The sequence below is a fragment of the Pongo abelii genome, chromosome 8, assembly GCF_028885655.2.
Source record: "Pongo abelii isolate AG06213 chromosome 8, NHGRI_mPonAbe1-v2.0_pri, whole genome shotgun sequence".
In the NCBI taxonomy this organism is placed as follows: Eukaryota; Metazoa; Chordata; class Mammalia; order Primates; family Hominidae; genus Pongo; species Pongo abelii.
In genome coordinates, this window is record NC_071993.2 from 84,035,470 (window position 1) to 84,057,749 (window position 22,280).

At 39.4% G+C, this 22,280-nt stretch overlaps 1 protein-coding gene across 26 annotated transcripts in view; it reads left to right on the forward strand.

Annotated features, from left to right (window-relative positions):
• ANK3 (ankyrin 3) overlaps positions 1-22,280 on the forward strand; it is a 701,719-nt gene that overhangs the window by 530,525 nt on the left and 148,914 nt on the right. For all 26 annotated transcript variants that reach the window (XM_054521804.2, XM_054521780.2, XM_054521785.2 and 23 more), the window contains 4 exons: positions 738-836; positions 1,118-1,216; positions 10,504-10,701; positions 15,990-16,088. In XM_054521804.2, the coding sequence (XP_054377779.1) occupies positions 738-836; positions 1,118-1,216; positions 10,504-10,701; positions 15,990-16,088 (495 nt within the window). The remainder of the gene's footprint in view (positions 1-737; positions 837-1,117; positions 1,217-10,503; positions 10,702-15,989; positions 16,089-22,280) is intronic.

Consider the following 22,280-nt stretch of genomic DNA (forward strand, 5'->3'; position numbering starts at 1 on the left):
CTGGTTAATACACAGATTCTTGTAGGAGTTGGAAGTCTGAAGGAGCCAGCCACTCAGCTATTAATATCCAAGTGTTACATATTTGTCCATGTGTCATTATTCAGTTCACCTACAGAATAGGCGTTGTCATTCTAAAACCATGTCATTATTCAGTTCACCTCTGGTGGCAAAGGTGAGAGAATTTCTGACTCCTCCTCCTGAAGACTAGAGGACACATAAGGATTGTGTATACATGGAGAAACAGGGAAAGAAGAAGAGAAAGTGTCCGATCTGGTGATGTGAGATTGTGAGAGGTTCAGACTTGCCCCGGATTTTCCCAAGCCCTCCAAACTGAGTCTGGGACCCTGTAACTTATTCTTCCCACAATATGAAACGCTTGAAACAGCCCTAGAATAAGCCCCAGATCCAGCTCTCCAACTTCATCCTGGTGAGATACCTGAAGACTTCCAGAACCAATAGCATGTCATGGCTCAGTCAGCAGAAGGGAGAAAGATTAGGTATCCTGGTATGTTACGCTCACACCCTGTCCATAAGAAGCCTCTTGAACTCTTATCTATGAGTCTTGGGCTTTAAATGCAGGCTTCACTGCTCATCATCAATAGAATAATTAATCAGTTCTGGAAAGCAGTGCCCTTATGTCATATCTTTTTGTTTGTTTCTTGTTTGGTTTGGGTTTTGTGTGTGTTTTCCTTATGTCATTTCTATTGTTCATTATTTTTATGTTTCTTTTTTTTCAGAAAGGATTTACTCCTCTTCATGTGGCAGCAAAATATGGAAAGCTTGAAGTTGCCAATCTCCTGCTACAGAAAAGTGCATCTCCAGATGCTGCTGGGAAGGTAAGAGGTCACCAGCCACCCTGAAGCAGGCCACTTCCACGATAACAAAACACACCCTTGCTAATATTCACTAATAGCCACTCGAATTATAACTAAATATTTAAGTCCCACTAGGATAAAGAGCACTTGGAAAATAAAAGGTAAATGCTGGGGTCCAAGTACTGTGGAAACCAGAATGTAAATATGCCCTATGTCGTATCCAATCTAATTTCATTTCCTCAATCTAGGCCTCTGGTATTGACACCTTTGACACTGGTTGTTGTTTCTGCACGTGTTTTCAGAGCGGGCTAACCCCACTGCATGTAGCTGCACATTACGATAATCAGAAAGTGGCCCTTCTGCTTTTGGACCAAGGAGCCTCACCTCATGCAGCCGCAAAGGTACCTATAATTCCACAACCTAAGGAGACTGATGGGTAAGGTCTATCAGTCTCTATCTGCACATCTACTTCTGCTTCACCAGGAGCACCCTCCTAGTTTAGGCACGACTAAAAAATCACAGAAATAGAAGCACCTTAGGACATCTGTGCCTTCAGTGATTTAGTCTGCTAATATGGTAGATGCTCAGGAAATATTTACTTGTCAGTTGATTGTCTTTGGCAATCCAGGACCTCCTGGAGGAAGGAGAGCCGGAACACTCTTTAGCCAGATGAAAAACATAAGCACAGCCTGAGGAAGTAAGAAAGTTCCGATTTGTCAGAATTATGAAATATGTGTTACATTTTTCTGGCCATCTAATTGCCTTCAGGTTGTTTATTTGCATTTAGTAAAATAGGTTGAGAGGTTTTACATGTGTGTTTTTATTATTGCTAAGGAGGATCTTTATTGTTAGGGCCTTTTTGATCAGTAGACAACTTAGATTTCTGAGAAAAGAGAAACTGAGTGGGTATATAGCTATATTATTATTTTAGTAATCTAATTTGAGGGACAAATCATAAAGAAGAGCTTCCTTAAAGACAGGTTAATAGAGTGCTATTGGTTTAATAAGCTTCCTATTGTTGAGCGAGCAGGTGGCTATGATCAGAGAACACTGAAATGATGCAAACCACCATTTCAGTGTTGTTCAGTTATTTCGCTAAACACTATTGGTTGGAGGACCCTTGAGTATCCCTTATGCTCCTTATGCTTTTTTTGGGGGGCGGGGGGGTGGGGCGAGACAGAGACTCGCTCTGTCTCCCAGGCTGGAGTGCAGTGGCGCGATCTCGGCTCTCTGCAAGCTCCGCCTCCCGGGTTCACGCCATTCTCCTGCCTCAGCCTCCTGAGTAGCTGGGACTACAGGCACCCGCCACCACACCTGGCTAATTTTTTGTATTTTTGGTAGAGACCGGGTTTCACCACAGCCAGGATGGTCTCAATCTCCTGACCTTATGATCCACCCACCTCAGCCTCCCAAAGTGCTGGGATTATAGGCGTGACACCCCGTGCCCGGCCTCCCTTATGCTTTTTACATCTTTGATTTACTAATCCATGTTGGGGCAGCTGCAGTGCTCTCCTTTAAACCTAATGTTTAGATCACATCATTGTATACACAGATTAATGAACTGGGGTTGTTCTAGATTACTTTAGATACCCTAAGAGATCAAGTTTTAAGTACTCTCTCCATTTAGAGAGTATGTTATCTTCGACAGATATTTCTTCCTGGAAACTTTCAATCATTTTCTGCCCCATCCTCTCCAGAATTATACCCAGTGAAATCTAAAATTCAAAATCAAACTCCCAAACTTGCTTTTAATCTAAATATAGCTTTCCCCTCCATAATTTCTGACCCTGACAAACATTCTTTCTATTACAAAACCACAACGTGACTTGATAAAACTTTAACTTAAAAAAAGATACAGCAGCATTATTCATGATAGCCAAAAGGTGGAAACCATGCAAATATGCATTGATAGATGAATGCATATACTCACTGTGCATATACACACAGGGAGTATTATTTAGTCTTTAAAAGGAAGGAAATTCTGACATATGCTACTATAATACATGGAGGAATCTTGAAGACATTGTGCTAAGTAAGCCAGACACAAAAGGACAAATGTATGATTCTACTTATATGAAGTATATAGAGCAGTCAAATTTATAGAGACAGACAGAGGATGGTGGATGTCAAGGGTAGAGGGAGAAGGGAATGGGGAGTTAATGTTTAATGGATACAGAGTCTCAATTAGGAAGACTAAAAAGTTCTGGAGATGGATAATAGTGATGGTTGGAGAACAATGTGAATACACAGTAGTTAACACTACTGACCTGTACACTGGAAAATGCTTTAAATGGGAAATTTTGTTATGTGTATTTTAGCATAATTTTAAGGAGAAAAATTTGTAAGGAATTTAATGGTTGTACATTTTATTTCATTTCATTTTTAGCTCTGTGCTTGTGGGCTACTTTTTCTTTTTCTTTCTTTCTTTTTTTTTTTTTTTTTTTTTGAGACGGAGTCTCACTCTGTCACCCAGGCTGGAGTGCAGTGGCACAATCTTGGCTCACTGCAACCTCTGCCTCCTGGGTTCAAGTGATTCTCCTGCCTCAGCCTCCAAAGTAGCTGGGATTACAGGTGTGTGCCACCACGCCCAGCTAATTTTTGTATTTTTAGTAGAGACGGGGTTTCACTGTGTTGGCCAGGATAGTCTCGAACTCACGACCTCAAGTGATCTTCCCACCTTGGCCTCCCAAAGTTCTGGGATTACAGGGGTGAGCTACCTTGCCCAGCCCCAACTTTTCTTATGTATAAATAACCCTAAGTCCTTCATAGATAACAAGTAAATAATTAGTAAGTGAACTATTTTTTCCTTGGATGAGAATAATAATTTTGGCACAAAAAGCAGTGTAAAATTGGCCAAAGTTATAAAGCAATAAGTGCAACAAATGACTCTAATCTCTCTTTCTACTCACAAATAATTTTTTTTTTTTTTTTTTTTTTTTTTTTTTTGTCACCCAGGCTGGAGTGCAGCGGCACGATCTCGGCTCACTGCAACCTCCGCCTCCCGGGTTGAAGCGATTCTCCTGCCTCAGCCTCCCAAATAGATGAGACTACAGGCATGTACAACCATACCCAGCTAATTTTTGTGTTTTTAGTAGAGATGGGGTTTCTCCATGTTGGCCAGGTGGTCTTGAACTCCTGACCTCAGGTTATCCGCCCTCCTTGGCCTCTCAAAATGCTGGGATTACAGGCATGAGCTACTGTGCTAGGCCCACAAATAACTCTTAAACAGGGCAATAGTTGGTACATTCCTAGTTGATTTCTCCTTTATATTTGTCAAACAAGACTTAGTATTCATAGTTCCCTATTTCCAAACATCCTTTACAAAGATTTGAAAAGAAAAGCAGTCCTTTAAATAATTCTTTATAACATTCCATTAGCCTTAGGCATATTTTTATAGTCAATTAAATACAGGCTTTTCTAATGGGACATTGATTCTCATTTCCATACACAATTGCCTCCATAAGAGACTGGGTAATGCCATCTCTGGCACATGTCCAACAATCCCTGTCTTCAGGGCAGTGGTACTGGTCAGGAACTTTTTCTAGACTTTAATCTTAAGCAAAGCTAGTCATATAATTTTAGGTATTGGCTTTATCTGCTAGGAAAAGAAAAAAAAAAGTCCTAGCTACAATGGTTTAAATGGATGAGCCTCCATTTTCTCATGGCACAAACAGGAGGTAGACAGGGCAGTTTGTTGATGTTGATATAGGGTGTTGAGGCAAGTTCCCTGTGACTTTTTAAAAAATCAGTTTGGGGGTACAAGTGCAGTTGTGTTACATGGATATGTCGCTTAGTGCTGAAGACAGGGCTTTTAGTGTAACCATCACCCAAAATGTGTACATTGTACCCATTAGAGAATTCCTTGTCCCTCACCCCGCTCCTACCCTCCCACTTTCCAAGTCTCAAATGTCTATTATTCCGCTGTCTATGTCCATGTGCATACATTTAGCTCTCGCTTTCAGGCAAGAACATGCAGTATTTGACTTTCTGAGTCATTTTACTTAAGATAATGGCCTCCAGTTTCATCTGTGTTGCTGCAAAATACATAATTTTATTCTTTTTTATAGCTGAGTAGTATTCCATGGGGTGTGTGTGTGTATTTATGTGTGTGTGTATGTATGTATACACACACACATAAATTATATATATTATAATTATATATAATATATACAATTTATTTCCAGCTTTATATTTGTCAAACAAGACTTTATAGCTGAGTAATAGTCCCCTCAGCTATAAACATATAGTATATACATATATATATATATATATATATATATACGTACACACATGGTATGCAATACGTGCATACCATGGAATACTACTATATGTACGTTTATATATCTGTATACACACACACACGCACCATGGGATACTACTCAGCTACAAAAACAAATAAAATAGGCTGGGTGCACTGGCTTACGCCTGTAATCCCACCACTTTGGAAGACTGAGGCAGGTGGATCACAAGGTCATGAGATGGAGACCATCCTGGCCAACATGGTAAAACCCCTTCTCTACTAAAAATACAAAAATTAGCTGGGCATGGTAGCCAGCTACTCAGGAGGCTGAGGCAGGAGAATCACTGGAACCCGGGAGGCAGAGGTTGCAGTGAGCCAAGATCGCACCACGGCACCCCAGCCTGGGTGACAGAGCGAGATTCAGTCTCAAAAAGAAATAAAAATAAAAAAGAATAAAATGTATATATCCCACATGTTCACATATTCTTTAACTAATCATCCATTGGTGGACACGAAGCTTGATTACAGGACTTTGCTATTGCGAATGGTGCTGCAATAAACATACGAGTGCAAGTATCTTTTTTGATATAATGATTTATTTCCTTTGGGAAATATCTAACCAGCGGTATCTAACCAGTGGTAGGATTGCTGGATCAAAGGTAGTTCTATTTTTAGTTCTTTGAGCTATCTCCTTACAGGTTATATTAATTTACATTCTTAAAAGTTATATTAATTTACATTCCTACTAACAGTGTATAAGCATTTCCTTTTCTCTGCATCCTCACCAGCATCTATTATTTTTGACTTCTTATAGTAGCCATTCTGATTGATATGAGATGGTATCTAATTGTGGTTTTGATTTGCATTTCTCTGATGATTAGTGATGATGATCATTTTTTCATATGCTTCTTGGCCATTTGTGGGTCTTCTTTCACAAAATGTCTGTTCATGTCCTTTGCCTTCTTTTTAATGGGTTTTTTTTTTCTTGTTGGTTGAATTCCTCATAAATCCTGGATATTAGTTCTTTGTCAGATGCATAGTTGTGAATATTTTCTCCCATTCTATATGGTATCTGTTCACTCTGTTGATTATCTCTTTTGCTATGCAGAAGCTTTTTAGTTTACTTAAGTCCCATTTGTCTATTTTTTGACTTGCTGCATTTGATTTTGAGGTCTTAGTCGTTAATTTTTTCCCTAGTTCAATGTCCAAAAGAGTTTTTATTATGGTTTCTTATAGAGTTTATATAATTTCAGGTATTACATTTAAGTCTTTAATCTATCTTGAGTTAATTTTTGTATATGGTGAGAGTTATGGGTCCAGTTTCATTCTCCTTCATCTGGCTATCAAATTTTCTTAGCACCGTTTATTAAATAGGATGTCTTTTTCTCTGTGTTTATTTTTGTTAATTTTGTCAAAGATTAGTTGACTGGAGGAATGTGGCTTTTTTTGTGAGTTTTCTGTTCTGTTCCACTGATCTATGCATTTATTTCTGTACCAGTGCCATGCTGTTTTGGTTACTATAGCCTTGTAGTATAATTTGAAGTTAGGTAATATGATGCCTCCAGCTTTGTTCTTTTTGCTCAGGATTGCTTTAGCTATTTGGGCTCCTTTTTGGTTCCCTGTGAATTTTAGGATTGCTTTTTCTAATTTTGTGAAAAATGAGGTTGATATTTTAACAGGAATTGCAGTGAATCTTTGGCTTTTCCCTCCAAAGACTGTTGATTGGGTTGCCAAATTTACTTTCAAGCCACAGGCAGCAAGAAAGTCAGCACAACAAGGCTTTCCCAGAAGTTCCGCCAAACCACATCTCCTTACACCCCACTGGCCACTTCTATGTGCAAAAAAAAGTTGGGAAATAGTGCTAAGCACACTACCAGAGAAGTTTATCTGTTTTGTTTTGCTTTTATTTTTTGTGTTTTGGTTTGGGGGTTTGTTTGTTTTCACTAAGAAAGGAAGGAGAATAAATACAGAGTAGGCAATCTGCCTTCTTTACTCCAGGGAAGCCCAGGCATTCCTGAATTCTGGCAGTGGTGAGAGATAAGGTACAGAGCTTCAATAGGGCATGATTACTATATGGATGTGACAGCAGCAACCTCAATGTTAACTCATCATCAAATCACATCCTTTGTCCTTTTTCTTAGAGCATGTGATGCCTTCTTCTTACTCTTTCTTCTCCTTTCTTCTCTTTTTTAAAATTGCCAATGTATTGTCTTACTCATACATGTCCTAGAAATGTGATGAGGTTTCAGGAAATTGGGGTACTGAAAAGTAGATGGGCTGCTCTAATCTATTTTAGTCCAATCTATTTCCTGTGGCAGGACCTTATGCTGGCAAGAGGATTGGCTTGAGTTCAGGCATAACCTGGATACTAATTGTAGAAGAGACAGTAAGCTTTAAGTATTATTTATCAGGTTTCTCTTCCATAAAATGTGCAACATATTTATTGATATGGATCAGTATATTTGTGAAAGTTCTTGAAAAAAATTAAAATGTGATTTAAATGCTATATATTACTTTTGATAATTTCAAATTGCATTTGCTTTTATTTTAATTTTGAAATGCAAAAGCACATGTGGCAAGCACTTTGTCCTCTACATCAAGAGGGATAAAAACCTGTAGGTCAGAATTGTTCTACAGTTGAATCACTCCCTATTTAATTTTTCTTTTAATAGATGCATCTGCCTTTCTTAGTGTGGCAAGTGAGAATCATTTTACTTTTCACAAAGTAGAAACAACTTAGAAAATTTAGAAAATTCCATTATAAGCCTCAAGATGATAAATGTGCTTATTATTTGAAGATATTTCTTAAGTCTTTCTGAGATTAACTTTTCATACTAAAGTAATACCTGAGTCACTTTTCCCATGCTTTGTACTTTCCTTTGTATCTCAGGTAAGGAGCTCAGGATAAATCCTTGAGCAATAATAGTAATTTGTCTGTAATTGGCATATATTACAGAGCTGAGTCTGTCTCTGTCTCTCTCTCTCTGTCTCTCTCTCTGTCTCTGTCTCTCCCTGTATCTGTCTCTCTGTCTCTCTCAGAGTTTTAAAGACAGGCTCTCCTTATGTTGCCCAGGGTGGTCTCGAGCTCCTGAGCTCAAGTGATCCTCCTGGCTCAGCCTCTAAAGTAGCTGAGACTACAGGCATGCCCCGCCATGCCTGACTGCCACAGCTCTCTTGATTAAAAAAAATTTTTAGGACATAGGATTCTTTTTGGTGGCATTAGAAGAAATAAGATTTTCATGTGTGAGCTGCCTTACCTTGGTAGGGGGTTGAGAAGTGACTAACCTGAATATTATGTTAATAGCCAAAGCAAAAAGAGAGAAGATGCATGATAAGAAGCTAAATTCTGAGTTTATCTTGCCTTTACCACTCGAAGTAGTTAGGTTAGTGTTAGACACATTGACTAATTATATTTCCTATTTTAGTGCTGCTTTGTGAATTTTCTCTTTTATGCTGATCACTCATTGTAGCATTGGGCTCAGACCAAAGCTCTGCATTTGGCTCCGAGGGCATCGGTCTCTGAAGGGTGTGTCCCAGCAGAGGGCCAAATGCTTCTCAGGGCAGCTGGGGTTTTCAGATGGCAATAGGTCAAAATTAAAAATAGGGATATAAAATCTTTTACCCTGGCTCATCTAGTTTGGCAGAGGCTAGTTTCAGAAGAGTCTAGAAGTGACATTTCTACTTCCATGGGTTGATATAAGGGTTTGTCAAGTAAGGAATGCTGTTGGACTTGGACATGCCAGTGACTTAAATGTGAGGGTCATTGCAGCAGGATGGCTGAGTACTGGGTGCAGCAGCCCCTCAAAACCCTCTGTGTTGTTTCTAATCCTTCCACATGTCTCAAAAAGATTGTGACTGATCCATTGTCAAGATTTGGATCATACTTCCAAATATAAATTCTTAGATTCTATTTTCTTTTTCTAAATCTTCCTATCCATAGGAAAAAAAAAATCATTCTAATTTGTCATTAGCCTATTTTGCATACTCAGGTTTATGTCCTTGTCAAAATGTAATCTTGCACTTCTTGTAAGTGACTGTGAACCAGGGCAACATCCCCCAAAACTCTTTCTTGGGGCAGAAGACCCTGATGGCTCCTGAGTCACAGCTGACTAACAGTTTATCAAGGGAATCTTGATTGTCTGTCTCTGGGTATCAGGGGTCAGCCGAGAGAAGGATGCCAGAATGTGCTGAAAGCTCTAGTACTCTTGATTCAAAACCTGAGGATTCCTTTCTTCATGTAATTAATACATGACAGTTATTGTGAGGCACTAGAGGGATACAAAGACAAATATAACACAATATGTGCCCTTAAGAAATGTATATTTAGTAGGAGGAGACAGATAAATAAACAAAAGAGTGCCACTAAATATCCCCAGGACTTTGATAAGAGGTCAGTCAGGGTTGGGGGTAGGGGTTGAGGCTTCAGGAATAGGAAGAAATAAAAAACCTCATGGAGGGTGTGACCCTTGAGCTGAATTTTCAGCTGACAGATGCTGGCTCCTGGGCATGTTGAGGAAAAGCATTCTTGTAGAGTAAGGCAAGACAGAGAAACGTGAGACCATATTCTGTTTGGGGGACATGCAGGATGACAGACCAGTATGAAGAAAGGTTTTGTAAAAGAGGAAATCAAAGGGCCAAATGAGGAGAGATGATAGTGTCTTAACTTCCATGAACGTTAAAAATTTCAACTTGTAAGCAATAGATGGCCATTAAAGGTATTTTTTTAAATAAAAGAATGAATGGCTCTGAACATGCCCTAGTGATAACTGATTGTTTGTTGCTTCTTCCTCCTGTCCTCAATTTAAATAAAGCAAGTGATTATCGAGCATGTTGTAACATAATTTCCTGTAAAAGGGAAATTTATATTCCTTTTGGAAAACCGATAATACTCTGACTCTTCTTGATTAAAATGTCCATATTAAGCCGGGCGCGGTGGCTCACTCTTGTAATCCCAACACTTTGGGAGGCCGAGGCGGGTGGATCACGAGGTCAGGAGATCAAGACCATCCTGGCTAACATGGTGAAACCCCATCTCTACTAAAAATACAAAAAATTAGCCGGGCGTGGTGGCAGACACCTGTAGTCCCAGCTACTCGGGAGGCTGAGGCAGGAGAATGGCTTGAACGTGGGAGGCGGAGCTTGCAGTGAGCCGAGATCCAGCCACTGCACTCCAGCCTGGGCGAAGAGTGAGACTCCGTCTCAAAAAATAAAATAAAATAAAATAAAATAAATGTCCATATTAAATTATGTTTTCCTTACTTAGGAATGCAGGATACATGAGGGCACTATATTCATGTACCATTTGGTTTACCAGTATTTGCTTACTTAATCATGATTTCTTAAGCAATCATAGAAAACCACTAGAAAGAGATATAAACTATTTGCAAATGCACTATGCACATTTTTATCTTGTTCCTGGGCATGTGACCAAGTGATTTGTGTTGACAGAATGGTTATACGCCACTGCACATCGCTGCCAAAAAGAACCAGATGGACATAGCGACAACTCTGCTGGAATATGGTGCTGATGCCAACGCAGTTACCCGGCAAGGAATTGCTTCCGTCCATCTCGCAGCTCAGGAAGGGCACGTGGACATGGTGTCGCTGCTCCTCGGTAGAAATGCGAATGTGAACCTGAGCAATAAGGTAACCCACTTCTTTCTTGACAAAGCACGCAGCACACCAAAACCTCACCCCTCAGAAAGGTCACTAAGAATTCACAGAAGATCTAGGTCAAATAGGATGTGTAAAGTGTAATATTGCACCAAGTTGTTTACCAAAGTGTTACTTAACAGAGCAAAAATTTGGAAACAATCTGTTTAAACAATAAGAAAAATGGTCAATAGGCCAGTTGCTCTGGCTCAGGCATTTAATCCTAGCACTTTGGGAAGACAAGGCGGGTAGACTGCTCGAGCCCAGAAGATTGAGGCTGCAGTGAGCTGTGATTGCTTCTTTATACTCCAACCTGGGTGACAGAGTGAGACCGTGTCTCTTTAAAAAAAAAAGAGACAGAGAAAGATAATGGTAAATAGATAATTCAGTCAGACAATGAGTGTATATGGAAGTGGCTCTATATACATATAGCCATAAAAATGAAGTCCAGGAAGTTTTTGTAGTAACATAAAGTTTTGTTATAATGTTAATTCAAAGAGCACCATTGTTACTTCACCATAACATAGCAAATAAGAAGTTGCAAATTGTAGCCCTTTGCTTTATTCCACAAACATGTTTGGGGTCCTGCTCCTTGCTCATCCGTTTTTAAGTTCTAGGTTACAAAGAGAAATGGGAAACATTGCTGCCTTCCTGAGTTCATTTTAATAACAAATTTAGAGTAGCTATTTTATGGAGTAGATAGGAGAAGTTGTTGGCAATTTTGAAGGAACTTGTGAAGACTGTTCCCTAAACTCTTCAAACACCCATGCCGTCATCTTTGATATGCTCATTATTCATGAAGAAAAGACTAGAGTTTTGTCAAGCAAAGTGAAAGTTCAGCCCACAATTAACCAGAAACTTGTTAATGAAGATACTGCCTCTCCATGTATGTATCAAAGAATTTAGGTTTGCTGAATTGCTCATTAAGATTCCCCCAAAACACAAGACAGGTGTTTCTAAATCTTCAGATAATAGGAAACCACACAAAAGGGCCCTCAGATTCTGATAACCTCCCCTCTCTGGCATTTAGCTTCTCTTCTGCCTGCTGGGTGTGGGCATAGCTGTGATATTTCTCAGGCCTAGCTCAGATATTAGAGTAGAGTTTCAAAATAGCAATAGTCTTATGTTGACAAATAACAAGTAATTTAAATACTTTTAACACGTGTGCCTGTGTTTTGAAATCACAGAGAGTTTGAATCCTAAGTCGGATTCTTCCTGTGTCATTTGGGCAAGTTATATTACCTCTCTGAGCCTCAGTTTTGTCCTTTAGTACATGGAGATAGCAATACTGACTTCTTGAGATGCTTTGAGGATACACTGAGAAAACATTCAACACTTTTAAGTAAGAAAAAATCATTTTTTAAATTTTGGAATTTTTACAGTTTTGGAAAAAGGTTACTCCATAACAATCTGAATTCTCAAGGTTATATTTAACAAATTCTGTAGACCAAAAGACATATACAGGAGACCAGGGATATCTTTTTTTAGTTTTAGTATTGTGAAAATCTTTTTTGGTCATTACAGAGCAAACCATTTTTTTAATTTTATTTTTTTCTTGTTAAACATTCCTTTTAGGAGTGCATGTCTCAGCATTTAATGGGAATCAAAAAGCAATTTCATAATAGTCATTATAGTTAAGATTTGTTTGATCTTTTGAATTTTCTATAGTTTTATATACCAATTTAGAGACCAGAATTGTAATGGCTTACCTCAAAACTCAACTTGTCTTTATGACAAAGAGGACCTTGTGTTTCCCAAATTGAAGCACATGCTGGTATCAGAGTGTATTTTCTCTTGTGAGCCCATAATATTGTATTTCATCATTTCTTCCAGAAACAATGTAGTACTTTCACAATTGGTTTAAATGGAATATTTCCAGTAGGTTTGATACCAAACTGCAGTGTAACTGACTTTGTTTCTTCAAAATCCTGCAGCCAACTGGTACAATATATGCCCAGCCTTGAATTCACCTTAGACTTGTAGAGCGATTTTAGGCTAAAAATATTTAGGGCAAAAATGTTCTCAGTGCTTGCTTTAGTAGAGTGGAAACCAACAAAAGGAATTCTGAAGACCTAAAGACATATAGCAAACCAGGGAAACCTGGAAATTTCTGGCCACCTTCCTGAATAAATGATACACAAGCAGAGATATTCCTAAAGGAATTCTAAAAGATCAACGGGCTTTCCATTAGCATGTTGAACTTAAGGAACTTCGAGAACTTCTAATACTTTTAACTTCTAACTTCTCATTAGAAACTATCTAATAAGAAGGCATTTGTAAATCCTTGCATCCTTTCTCCGTTGTCGTTTTCAGTAGAAAGCACTAAATATGCCCTGATACAAAAACAGAAAAGCAGCAAAACTTTTTATTATTCAATAAGGAACTGTCTCTCAGTTTTTGTTAGTTTTTCCTGAGCTGCCAGTGTTTTAAGCATCAATTACTCACTGTTCCCTCCTCCCTTCTCCTGCCTACCTTTCCCTCTTCTCACATAACACTACATTTTGTTTCCTTGCTAAAAAATAACTATTAAAAAAGATTTAGCTTTCATAATTTATGTTGAACTAAACACTTTATTGTTTTTACTTTCTTTTTTCTTACTAGTAACCAGCACTTTCCCAGTACTTTTAAGGAAAAATGATCATGAACCCCAAGTTATTATTGAGGTGCTAGTGTTCGATTTGATTCAATTTTGCTTTTGATGTTCCTATTTTCCCATATAGGTTTTGCAGACCCCAATGCCTATATTTTTTTATACAACTGAAAGAATATTAAACAGAGCTGTTGCTATTTTAATTTGATGTTTTCTCTGTTTCAAATAAATACTTTTTTTTTTTTTTTTTTTTTTTTTTTTTTTTGAGACAGAATTTCATTCTTGTTGCCCAGGCTGGAGTGCAATGATGAAATCTTGGCTCACTGCAACCTCCTCCTCCAGGGTACAAGCGATTCTCCTGCCTCAGCCTCCTGAGTAGCTGGGATTACAGGCATGCACCACCACTCCCGGCTAATTTTGTGTTTTTAGTAGAGACAGGGTTTCTCCATGTTGGTCAGGCTGGTCTCAAACTCGCAACCTCAGGGGATCCGTCTGCCTTGGCCTCCCAAAGTGCTGGGATTACAGGCGTGAGCCACTGTGCCCGGCCCTAAGTGCTCTTTTTAAAATGAGCAATGATCAAAATGCCATAAAAGATTAACAGGTAACTTCTGAACTCAAACAGGGCTGTGGTTACTTTCATATTGTTTTTTAAAATCTTTTAAATTATAACCATGAATATAAAAATAAAATGTTATTTATATAATTTATACTGTTCTACCTAAGAAAAATGTTTGATTTTTTTTCTCTGATTTAATCTATGAATGGGTTGATTGAATGCTAGACACTGGTTATATAAAAATTAAAGATACAATACTTGAGTCAACAAGCTCACAGTGGTTTGAGGAAGACAAGCAAGAAAACAGAGTTTAAATGCAGGATTGTGATATTTTTAATAGAGGTGAGCATATAGTAGGTTTGCACATAAATGTAATAACTTGGCCCTTTATTGAAACGAGAAGAGAGAAAGGCCAGGGAAGCCTGAAGTGACTCCATCAGTGAGTGGGTAAGCCAGGTGAGCAGCAGGCACCGAGACATGGGAGCATGAGGGGACAACATGTGCCCACAACACATTTCTCAGTCTTTGCTGAGAGCTACTCAGTAAAGTACCCTCAGTGTCAAAAGTTTCAAACTTCGAATAGGTGACCATGACACTCACAAAATGTTGTGGCTAACAATATTATTTCCTCTGAAGTAGAACACGGAACATGGTTCTGTGATGAGGTCAGTGTTCGGGTGGTGCCAATTTTGGCTCTGGCTTATTTTTCTTGAATTTCAAGTGAATGCATCAGTCCTCCTTTTCACATTTCCCCCTTTATTCAGTTCAAGTGAGCTTCCTCCAAAATTCTATAAACATTATTAAAAAGTCCCAGCTTGACTCTCTCTGCATTCCATAATTGCTCTGATGGAATAGCAACCCCTGAATAAATAATGTTTCACATCTAGAAGACTCTGTGCTCTTCCTGAAACTGCCTTTGATTACCTCCTTTCCTCTGACAAATGAGACAGGTTGATATTTTCATTGTACAGATGCTAGAGGGGGAGAAAAGACTTCCAGGATTAAGATATTAACTTCTGTGCTCATAATGGATGAAAGCAAAAAATCTGAAAGCACTAACACCAACTCACTTTCTCTTAAATATTATAAAAAATGCTTTACAATTTAAAGAGGTTTTTCAAAACCAGAGTGTAATCTTAGTAATTTTTTTTCTTGGTCATGAGAGCAACCATGTGTTCTGCAAATTCTCTAATAGGGTTAGTTTCAAATACTGTTATCAGTCTTGTTAAACCCATACATCATCTAAATGACCTGGACACTGTCATGATCCTGCATTCACATTACATCTCACAGGCGATCTTTCCTACCCAGAGTGACATACAGAAAATATTCATTAGACCTCGGGAATTAATATGGAGAAAATATTATCAGCATATGTCAGTGTTCACTTTGTAAACAGATATCATTTAAATAATTTTTGGTAAAGCTAGTGGCATTGGCGATATGTTAAAACTCTTGCATAATTTTGTAAAAAATAAGAGTCTAATTTTTGGAGATGAACACTGAAGTGTATGGGTGTAAATGTTATAGTGTCTAGATTTGTTTTAATATTGCCACAAATGAATGAAAAGGAAAAGAGGGATAGATGAAACAAATATAGGAAAACTTTGATAATTGCTAAGTCTGTGATGAGTATACAAGGCTCACTCCATTTCTTACACTTTTGAGTATGCCTACAGTTTTTCATGCAGCCTACAGATAGTCATGTTGCCACAGTGCTAAGACAGTATAACATATAATTTTTTTTTTTTTTTGAGACAGGTTTCATTCACCCCTGTCACCAAGGCTGGAGTGCAATGGCGCTATCTCAACTCACTGCAACCTCCACCTACCGAGCTCAAACAATTCTCCTGCCTTAGCCTCCCAAGTAGCTGGGACTACAGGTGCATGCCACTGCACCTGGCTAATCTTTGTAGCGATGGGGCCTCGCCATGTTGGCCAGACTGGTCTCAAACTCATGGGCTCATGTGATCCACCTGCCTCGGCCTCCCAAGCATATAAATTTATTCCATAGGTTTTTTCTAACATAGAAATTCTTGGCTTACCATCTTAGAATTCACAAATGGTTTCTCAAACATGGCTATGTGTGTGACATTCCTTCCTATAAGATGACTATGCCCTTTGAATCTTTTGCAGAGTGGCCTGACCCCCCTCCATTTGGCTGCTCAAGAAGATCGAGTGAATGTGGCAGAAGTCCTTGTAAACCAAGGGGCTCATGTGGACGCCCAGACAAAGGTATACGGCCCTCCCTTTCCACACGGAAAAGAATGTGTCCATTTGGTGACTGCAGTCACCAAACTATAATTGTATCAGGAGAACAAACCCTTTAATCATCTCTTTTCTATGTAGTATTTTAAATATTTATTTATGCAAGGGACACTAAAGTCTCCGGTTGCCATATTCCAGGGACTTTTGTCTTTAACGGCCTGGGTACTTGATTCTAGCTGCATAGTAATTTCCCCTATATTAACACTGTTGAGCCTTCTTACAACAGATGTGTCCTTCAGGGGCAGAGTGTGAAAGCTTGTACCTTTCTTAGTTTTTGTGATGGATTTTTTAAATGCAGACAAATAGACAAATAGAAAAACTTGTAATTTGTGACCTCTACGTTCGTTCAGCATGATTTATGAAACAGGATAAATTAAGGCTTATTTAAATATTACTCACTTGCTAAATTCCTAATGGTCTGTGCGGTCATGTGTGTGTTCTCCCTCTCTCAGACGAAAAAGCTGTCATTTCAAAAAGAAAAAAAGATTGCTGATTAATCTTATATAATGCCACAATTCAAACACACACACAAAAAGGACTTCTCATGTCATCATCAAAGATATAGCTTCACATTAATCACATTTCTCTGAAAATTTTCTTTATATGCTTAATTTTGTTATTTCTTCATATCAGATTTGTGTCATCTACTCTAACATATGTTTTGTTTTTGTTTTTGTTTTGTTTTGTTTTGTTTTGAGACAGAGTCTCACTCTGTTACCAGACTGGAGTGCAGTGGCTTGATCTCGGCTCACTGCAACCTCCACCTCCCATGTTCAAGCGATTCTCCTGCCTCAGCCTCCCAAGTAGCTGGAACTACAGGCATGCGCCACCATGCCCAACTAATTTTTGTATTTTTAGTAGAGACGGGGTTTCACCATGTTAGCCAGGATGGTCTTGATCTCTTCACCTTGTGATCCGCACGCTTCGGCCTCCCAAAGTGCTGGGATTACAGGCGTGAGCCACCACGCCCGGCCACATATGCTTTCTTTCTATATGCCATGTTTGACATGAAAAAGAATGACCACTAAATATTGTGAATAAAATTTTTATATGTAATTTAGGCAGGTTCTGAGGTATATGGGCATATTGAAGTAACTAATAATACAGAAATATTACCCCAAATTAGCCAGATAAAAGGGTATTGACACCAAAATGAGACTGAATTTAGCTTATTTTCTTATGCTGCTTGAATACTTTCGTCAGGAAATAATTCTTGACTTTGGAAATTTGCAACTTTATGGTAAATGTCTTCATTCCATACTGCTTTATTCACACAGAGAGAGAGAGAGAGAGAGAGAGACAGACTTAAACACTTTCTGAGGTTCTCTCTCCTTTTTATAGATATAAAACTCTAGAAGGCAATGTCTGGGTCAAGTTTCTCAACATTTTTCTGCCCCAGCACATCCAAGGCATGCCCTAAAATTCAGCCAGGGAGTATGGTGAGGATTCTCAAGGCCAGGTGGGGGAGGAGAGAAACAAGTACTGTGCTGCCTCCATCTGTTTTCCATTTGCACACACAGCCCCTCGATGTACAAGTCTCAGGACTCCACCACAGTTTCCTTCTAACCCAGCCCAACTCAGGTCCCAGTTGGTAGTCTTTTTTTTTTTTCTCCAAGAGGGAGTCTCACTCTGTCACTCAAGCTGGAATGTAATGGCTTGCTGCAACCTCCACCTCCCAGATTCAGGAAATCCCACCTCAGCCTCCTGAGTAGCTGGGACTACAGGTGCATGCCACCACACCCAGCTAATTTTTGTATTTTTAGCAGAGGCAGGGTATCGCCATGTTGGCCAGGCTGATCTCAAGCTCCTGACCTCAGGTGATCCATCTGCCTTGGCCTCCCAAAATGCTGGGATTACAGGCATGAGCCACTGTGCCCGGCCACATAATCATTTTTGTACTCTCTATAATATCTTGCGGCATGTAACCTTTCCTGCCCTTTACAAACGGAGCAGAGCGTCTCACTTCAGAAAGCATCTCTCTGTCCTTTACAAGTTATTTTCCTTTCCTTTCTCTTCTCTGCAAAGGTCACAGCCACCAAAAGGAAGTGAAGCGATGATTGTCCCATAACTAGAGCACAGCAGAAGTGCAGATAGCTGGGTTGCTTGCATTTGCTGCTTAATTTTGTGAATAAGGAGTTTGTTGTATCCCAGGAATGTTCACATTCTCACTGGTAAAGAAGACATCCCCAAGCAGCCTGCAGGTGGGATGTATACCATTCAGCTCATTGGCTTACATGCAAAAATAATTAATAATAATAAAAATATCAAGGCCTCTTCTCCCTGATGAGGAAAAGACTAGAAAATCCTGGTAACAGCCTTTGCAGTCCTCTCCCCCTGCACCCCTCCAGTTTGCTGAGCCATTATACCCCACCCCCCTTTTGCATTTGAAGTTCACCAAATGACTTTAAGCTAAATTGTGCCACAGGGTATAATAATCAGTGTCGTCTGATAGAGATGAAGCCACTGCTTTTGCTTTTCAGAAGGATACTGTCCGGAAGCGTTTTATTTAGACCACCCCTAAAAGGCATTGATTCTTAGAGGACACTAATTAGGGATCAGAAGTTACATTGGATTTCTTTAAATGTGTGTAAAAGCATAAAAAGCTTTGAGAACTTATGTGATACTTACTCATTTCACACTTATTTATAGATTTCCTACTGGTCACCAATTTCTTACCTGGGAGATATATTCCTTGCCCTCATAGAATTCATAGTTTAGAGAGCAAAACACATAGTATTATAATAACAAAGTCATCATCATAATAAAATAAAACAACCTATTACCCATTTTCTCTATGCCAGGTACTATTCTAAGTGCTTTTTATTTATTATTTTGTTTAATTCTTACAACTACCCTATGAGGCTGGTAAAATTAGCATCCTCATCTTACAGATGAGGAAACTGAGGCACAGAAAAAGTAATTACTTGCATAAGGTCCCAAAGCTAATTATTACAAAGCCTGATTTTAACTATAGGTCTATATCTAGAAATATATATATATAATTTTAGAGTATTAGGTAATAACTAGGATTTTTGACAAAGGTGGGTAGGATAGAGGAAGCTATAGCTTGTTCAATATCATGGGAACATGTGAAGAAAAACGGGGATTATGTCTTAAGATATTGCTAGAAAATTAAGAAGATCTCAGAGGGCCTTAATGTACCAGGCTAAGCTGTCCAGCTTTTTATCCTGTTTGTACTGAGAAGCCACTGAAGGTTTTAAACACAAACGTGATAAGATCAGCAATCTAGTTTACAAAGATCCTGGGAAACAATGCAAAGAATAAGTTGATTTTAAACCTTGCAGCAGGGGCAGTTAGGCTATTGAGAAATCCAAATGAAGAATAAAGAAGGCCTGAACTAAGTGGCAGATGAGACACTGAGAACAGGAGAGAAATTAGAGAAATAATTAAAACTCATACAAACAGCTAAGATTTGAAGACTTTTGGGAGGCCGAGGCGGGTGGATCACGAGGTCAGGAGATCAAGACCATCCTGGCTAACATGGTGAAACCCCATCTCTACTAAAACAATACAAAGAAATTAGCTGGGCATGGTGGCGGGTGCCTGTAGTCCCAGCTACTCGGGAGGCTGAGGCAGGAGAATGGTGTGAACCCAGGAGGCGGAGCTTGCAGTGAGCCGAGGTCGCACCACTGCACTCCAGCCTGGGCGACAGAGCGAGACTCCATCTCAAAAAAAAAAAAAAGATTTGAAGACCATGTGTGTATGGGGACTAAGGAGAAGCAGGAAATTCAGGATGAAACTAAGGATCTGACCTGTGCAACTGAGTGATCACAAGTACCATTCAATGAGACAGGGAATAAAGGAGACAAAGCCAGCTGGGGAAAGAGGACTATGAGTTTCGTATTGGGTGTGTTGAATTGTAGATTACCAGGGGCCAATCAAGTAGGAAAACCCAAGAAATGACTCACATATTGATCTGGACACAGAAAGGATGGCTGGTCTAAAGATGCAGATTTCGGAATCATCACAATAAAGGTATTAGCTGACACTGTGAAAGTAGATGTGATCCTCAAGGAAAAGTGTGGCACAAACCAGAGACAAAACCCTCAGGATCCACTCCATTTTACAGTGGATGGAGGAGGCAAAGGAGGGCTGTCCAAAGGTAGAGGAGAAATCAGGAAAGAACATGATAGGGCTGTCAAATTGTGAAAAACTGTCAAGGTGTTTCAGATAAGAGAAGCTCAAAGTCCATGCATGCCATGCATGGCTGGGCACTTGGGATATTAAAAAGCAGTTTTGCTAGAGTAGTGGAGGTGGTGAAATGTAGGGAGAATTAGCTGGAACAGTGAATTAAGATTCTTTTTTTTCAAGAAGTTTAGTTTTGAAAGGATAGAAACCTAGAGAAAAGGAGAAATATTTGAAAGGAGTGCTTTTTGTTTCTAAGATGGAAACATAAAAATATGTCTATAAGCTGAGATGAGCATGCCAGAGGAAAGAAAAATGGTTAGCAAAATTATTTGTTTTTTTGGTTTTTTGGTTTTTTTTTGAGACGGAGTTTCGCTCTTGTCGCCCAGGCTGGAGTGCAGTTGTGTGATCTTGGCTCACTGCAACCTCCACCTCCCGGATTCAAGCGATTCTCCTGCCTCAGCCTCCCAAGTAGCTGGGATTACAGGCACCCACTGCCACGTCTGGCTAATTTTTTGTATTTTTAGTAGAGACGGGGTTTTGCCATATTGGGCAAGCTGATCTCGAACTCCTGACCTCAGGTGATCCGCCGGCCTTGGCCTCCCAAAGTGCTGGGATTACAGACATGAGCCACTGTGCCTGGCCTGGTTAGCAAAATTATAAGGGGTATCAGAAGCGGGATAGGCTGAGCCAGAATTAGAAATGACAATTTCTTTTTCTTTCTGTTTTTGTTTTTTTTTTTCTTTTTCTTTTTCTTTTTCTTTTTTTTTTTTTTTTTTTTTTTTTTTTTTGGAGAGAGTCTCACTCTGTTGCCCAGGCTGGAGTACATGGGCATGATCATGGCTCACTGCAGCATCAGCTTCCCAGGGTCAAGTGATCCTCCCACCTCAGCCTCCTGAGTAGCTGGGACTACAGACACATGCCACTACGCCTGGCTAATTTTTTTTTTTTTTGTATTTTTAGCAGAGACAGGGTTTTTGCCATGTTGACCAGGCTGGTCTTGAACTCCTGGCCTCAAGTGATCTGCCCACCTCAGCCTCCCAAAATGCTGAGATTACAGGCGTGAGCCACCACACCTGGCCTGATCTTTTCCTGTTTTCAATCATTAATTTACCAAAGATTTAAAATATTTATTGAGCACTGATGATATGCCAGGCACTGTTTTCAGCACGAGGTAATAATAGCTAACCCTATGTGTCAGACACTGTTGAAATAATTGTTAACATAGTTAATCCTCATGACAACACAATGACTTTGGTACTGCTACTAAAGTCCATTTTATAATGCATAAGCCAATGTACAGAGAGATTCAATAACTTATCCAAATTCACACAGATAGTAAGTAGCAGAGCTGGGTCCCAAACCCAGACAGTCTGCCTCTGAAGCCCAGGCTCCTGGCTGCTGAGCCCCTCCTTCCCCCGTTCTCATCAGTCAGAAGTGCAGCCTGATCAGTGAATGGATGTAAACATCTACTACTTGGTAATCAAGAGAGGAAAAAAGGATGGAAAGTTGTTAAAGACTAGGATGTATTTTGCAGGGTTTTGCTGAGCTCTATCCAGTGTTGCCCAAAGGAAGGAAGGAAAAACCTAATCAGCTTATAATGATGTTATCAGTGAGGCAGCTACGACAAAGAGGCAGCGGCTGCTCCGTTCCCTGGGCTATGGCTCTTTGTTTGCTTGTTTATTTAGCTACTCAAGAAAAAAATAGTGAGTTTTTGAAAAATTTATTACTGCTGATTGGAAAGAATTGTTCACGTCCCACCTCTCTGAGTGTATTTATGCGAGGTGCTATTTTGTATGGGAATGCTGTTAACCCCGATGAATGGAGGAGCCTACATCTGATTTCTCTGAATGCAAGTTCAATCTTCTTGGCCATGCCCACGTATTTTTGAAAAAACACTTTAGTGTTTGTGGAACAGCAGGAAGACCAGTGTCCTGGAGCACAGCGACCAAGGGAGAGAATGGTGGGAAGATTAAAAGATGTATGGATGGGGGATGAGGAGGATAGAGGAGA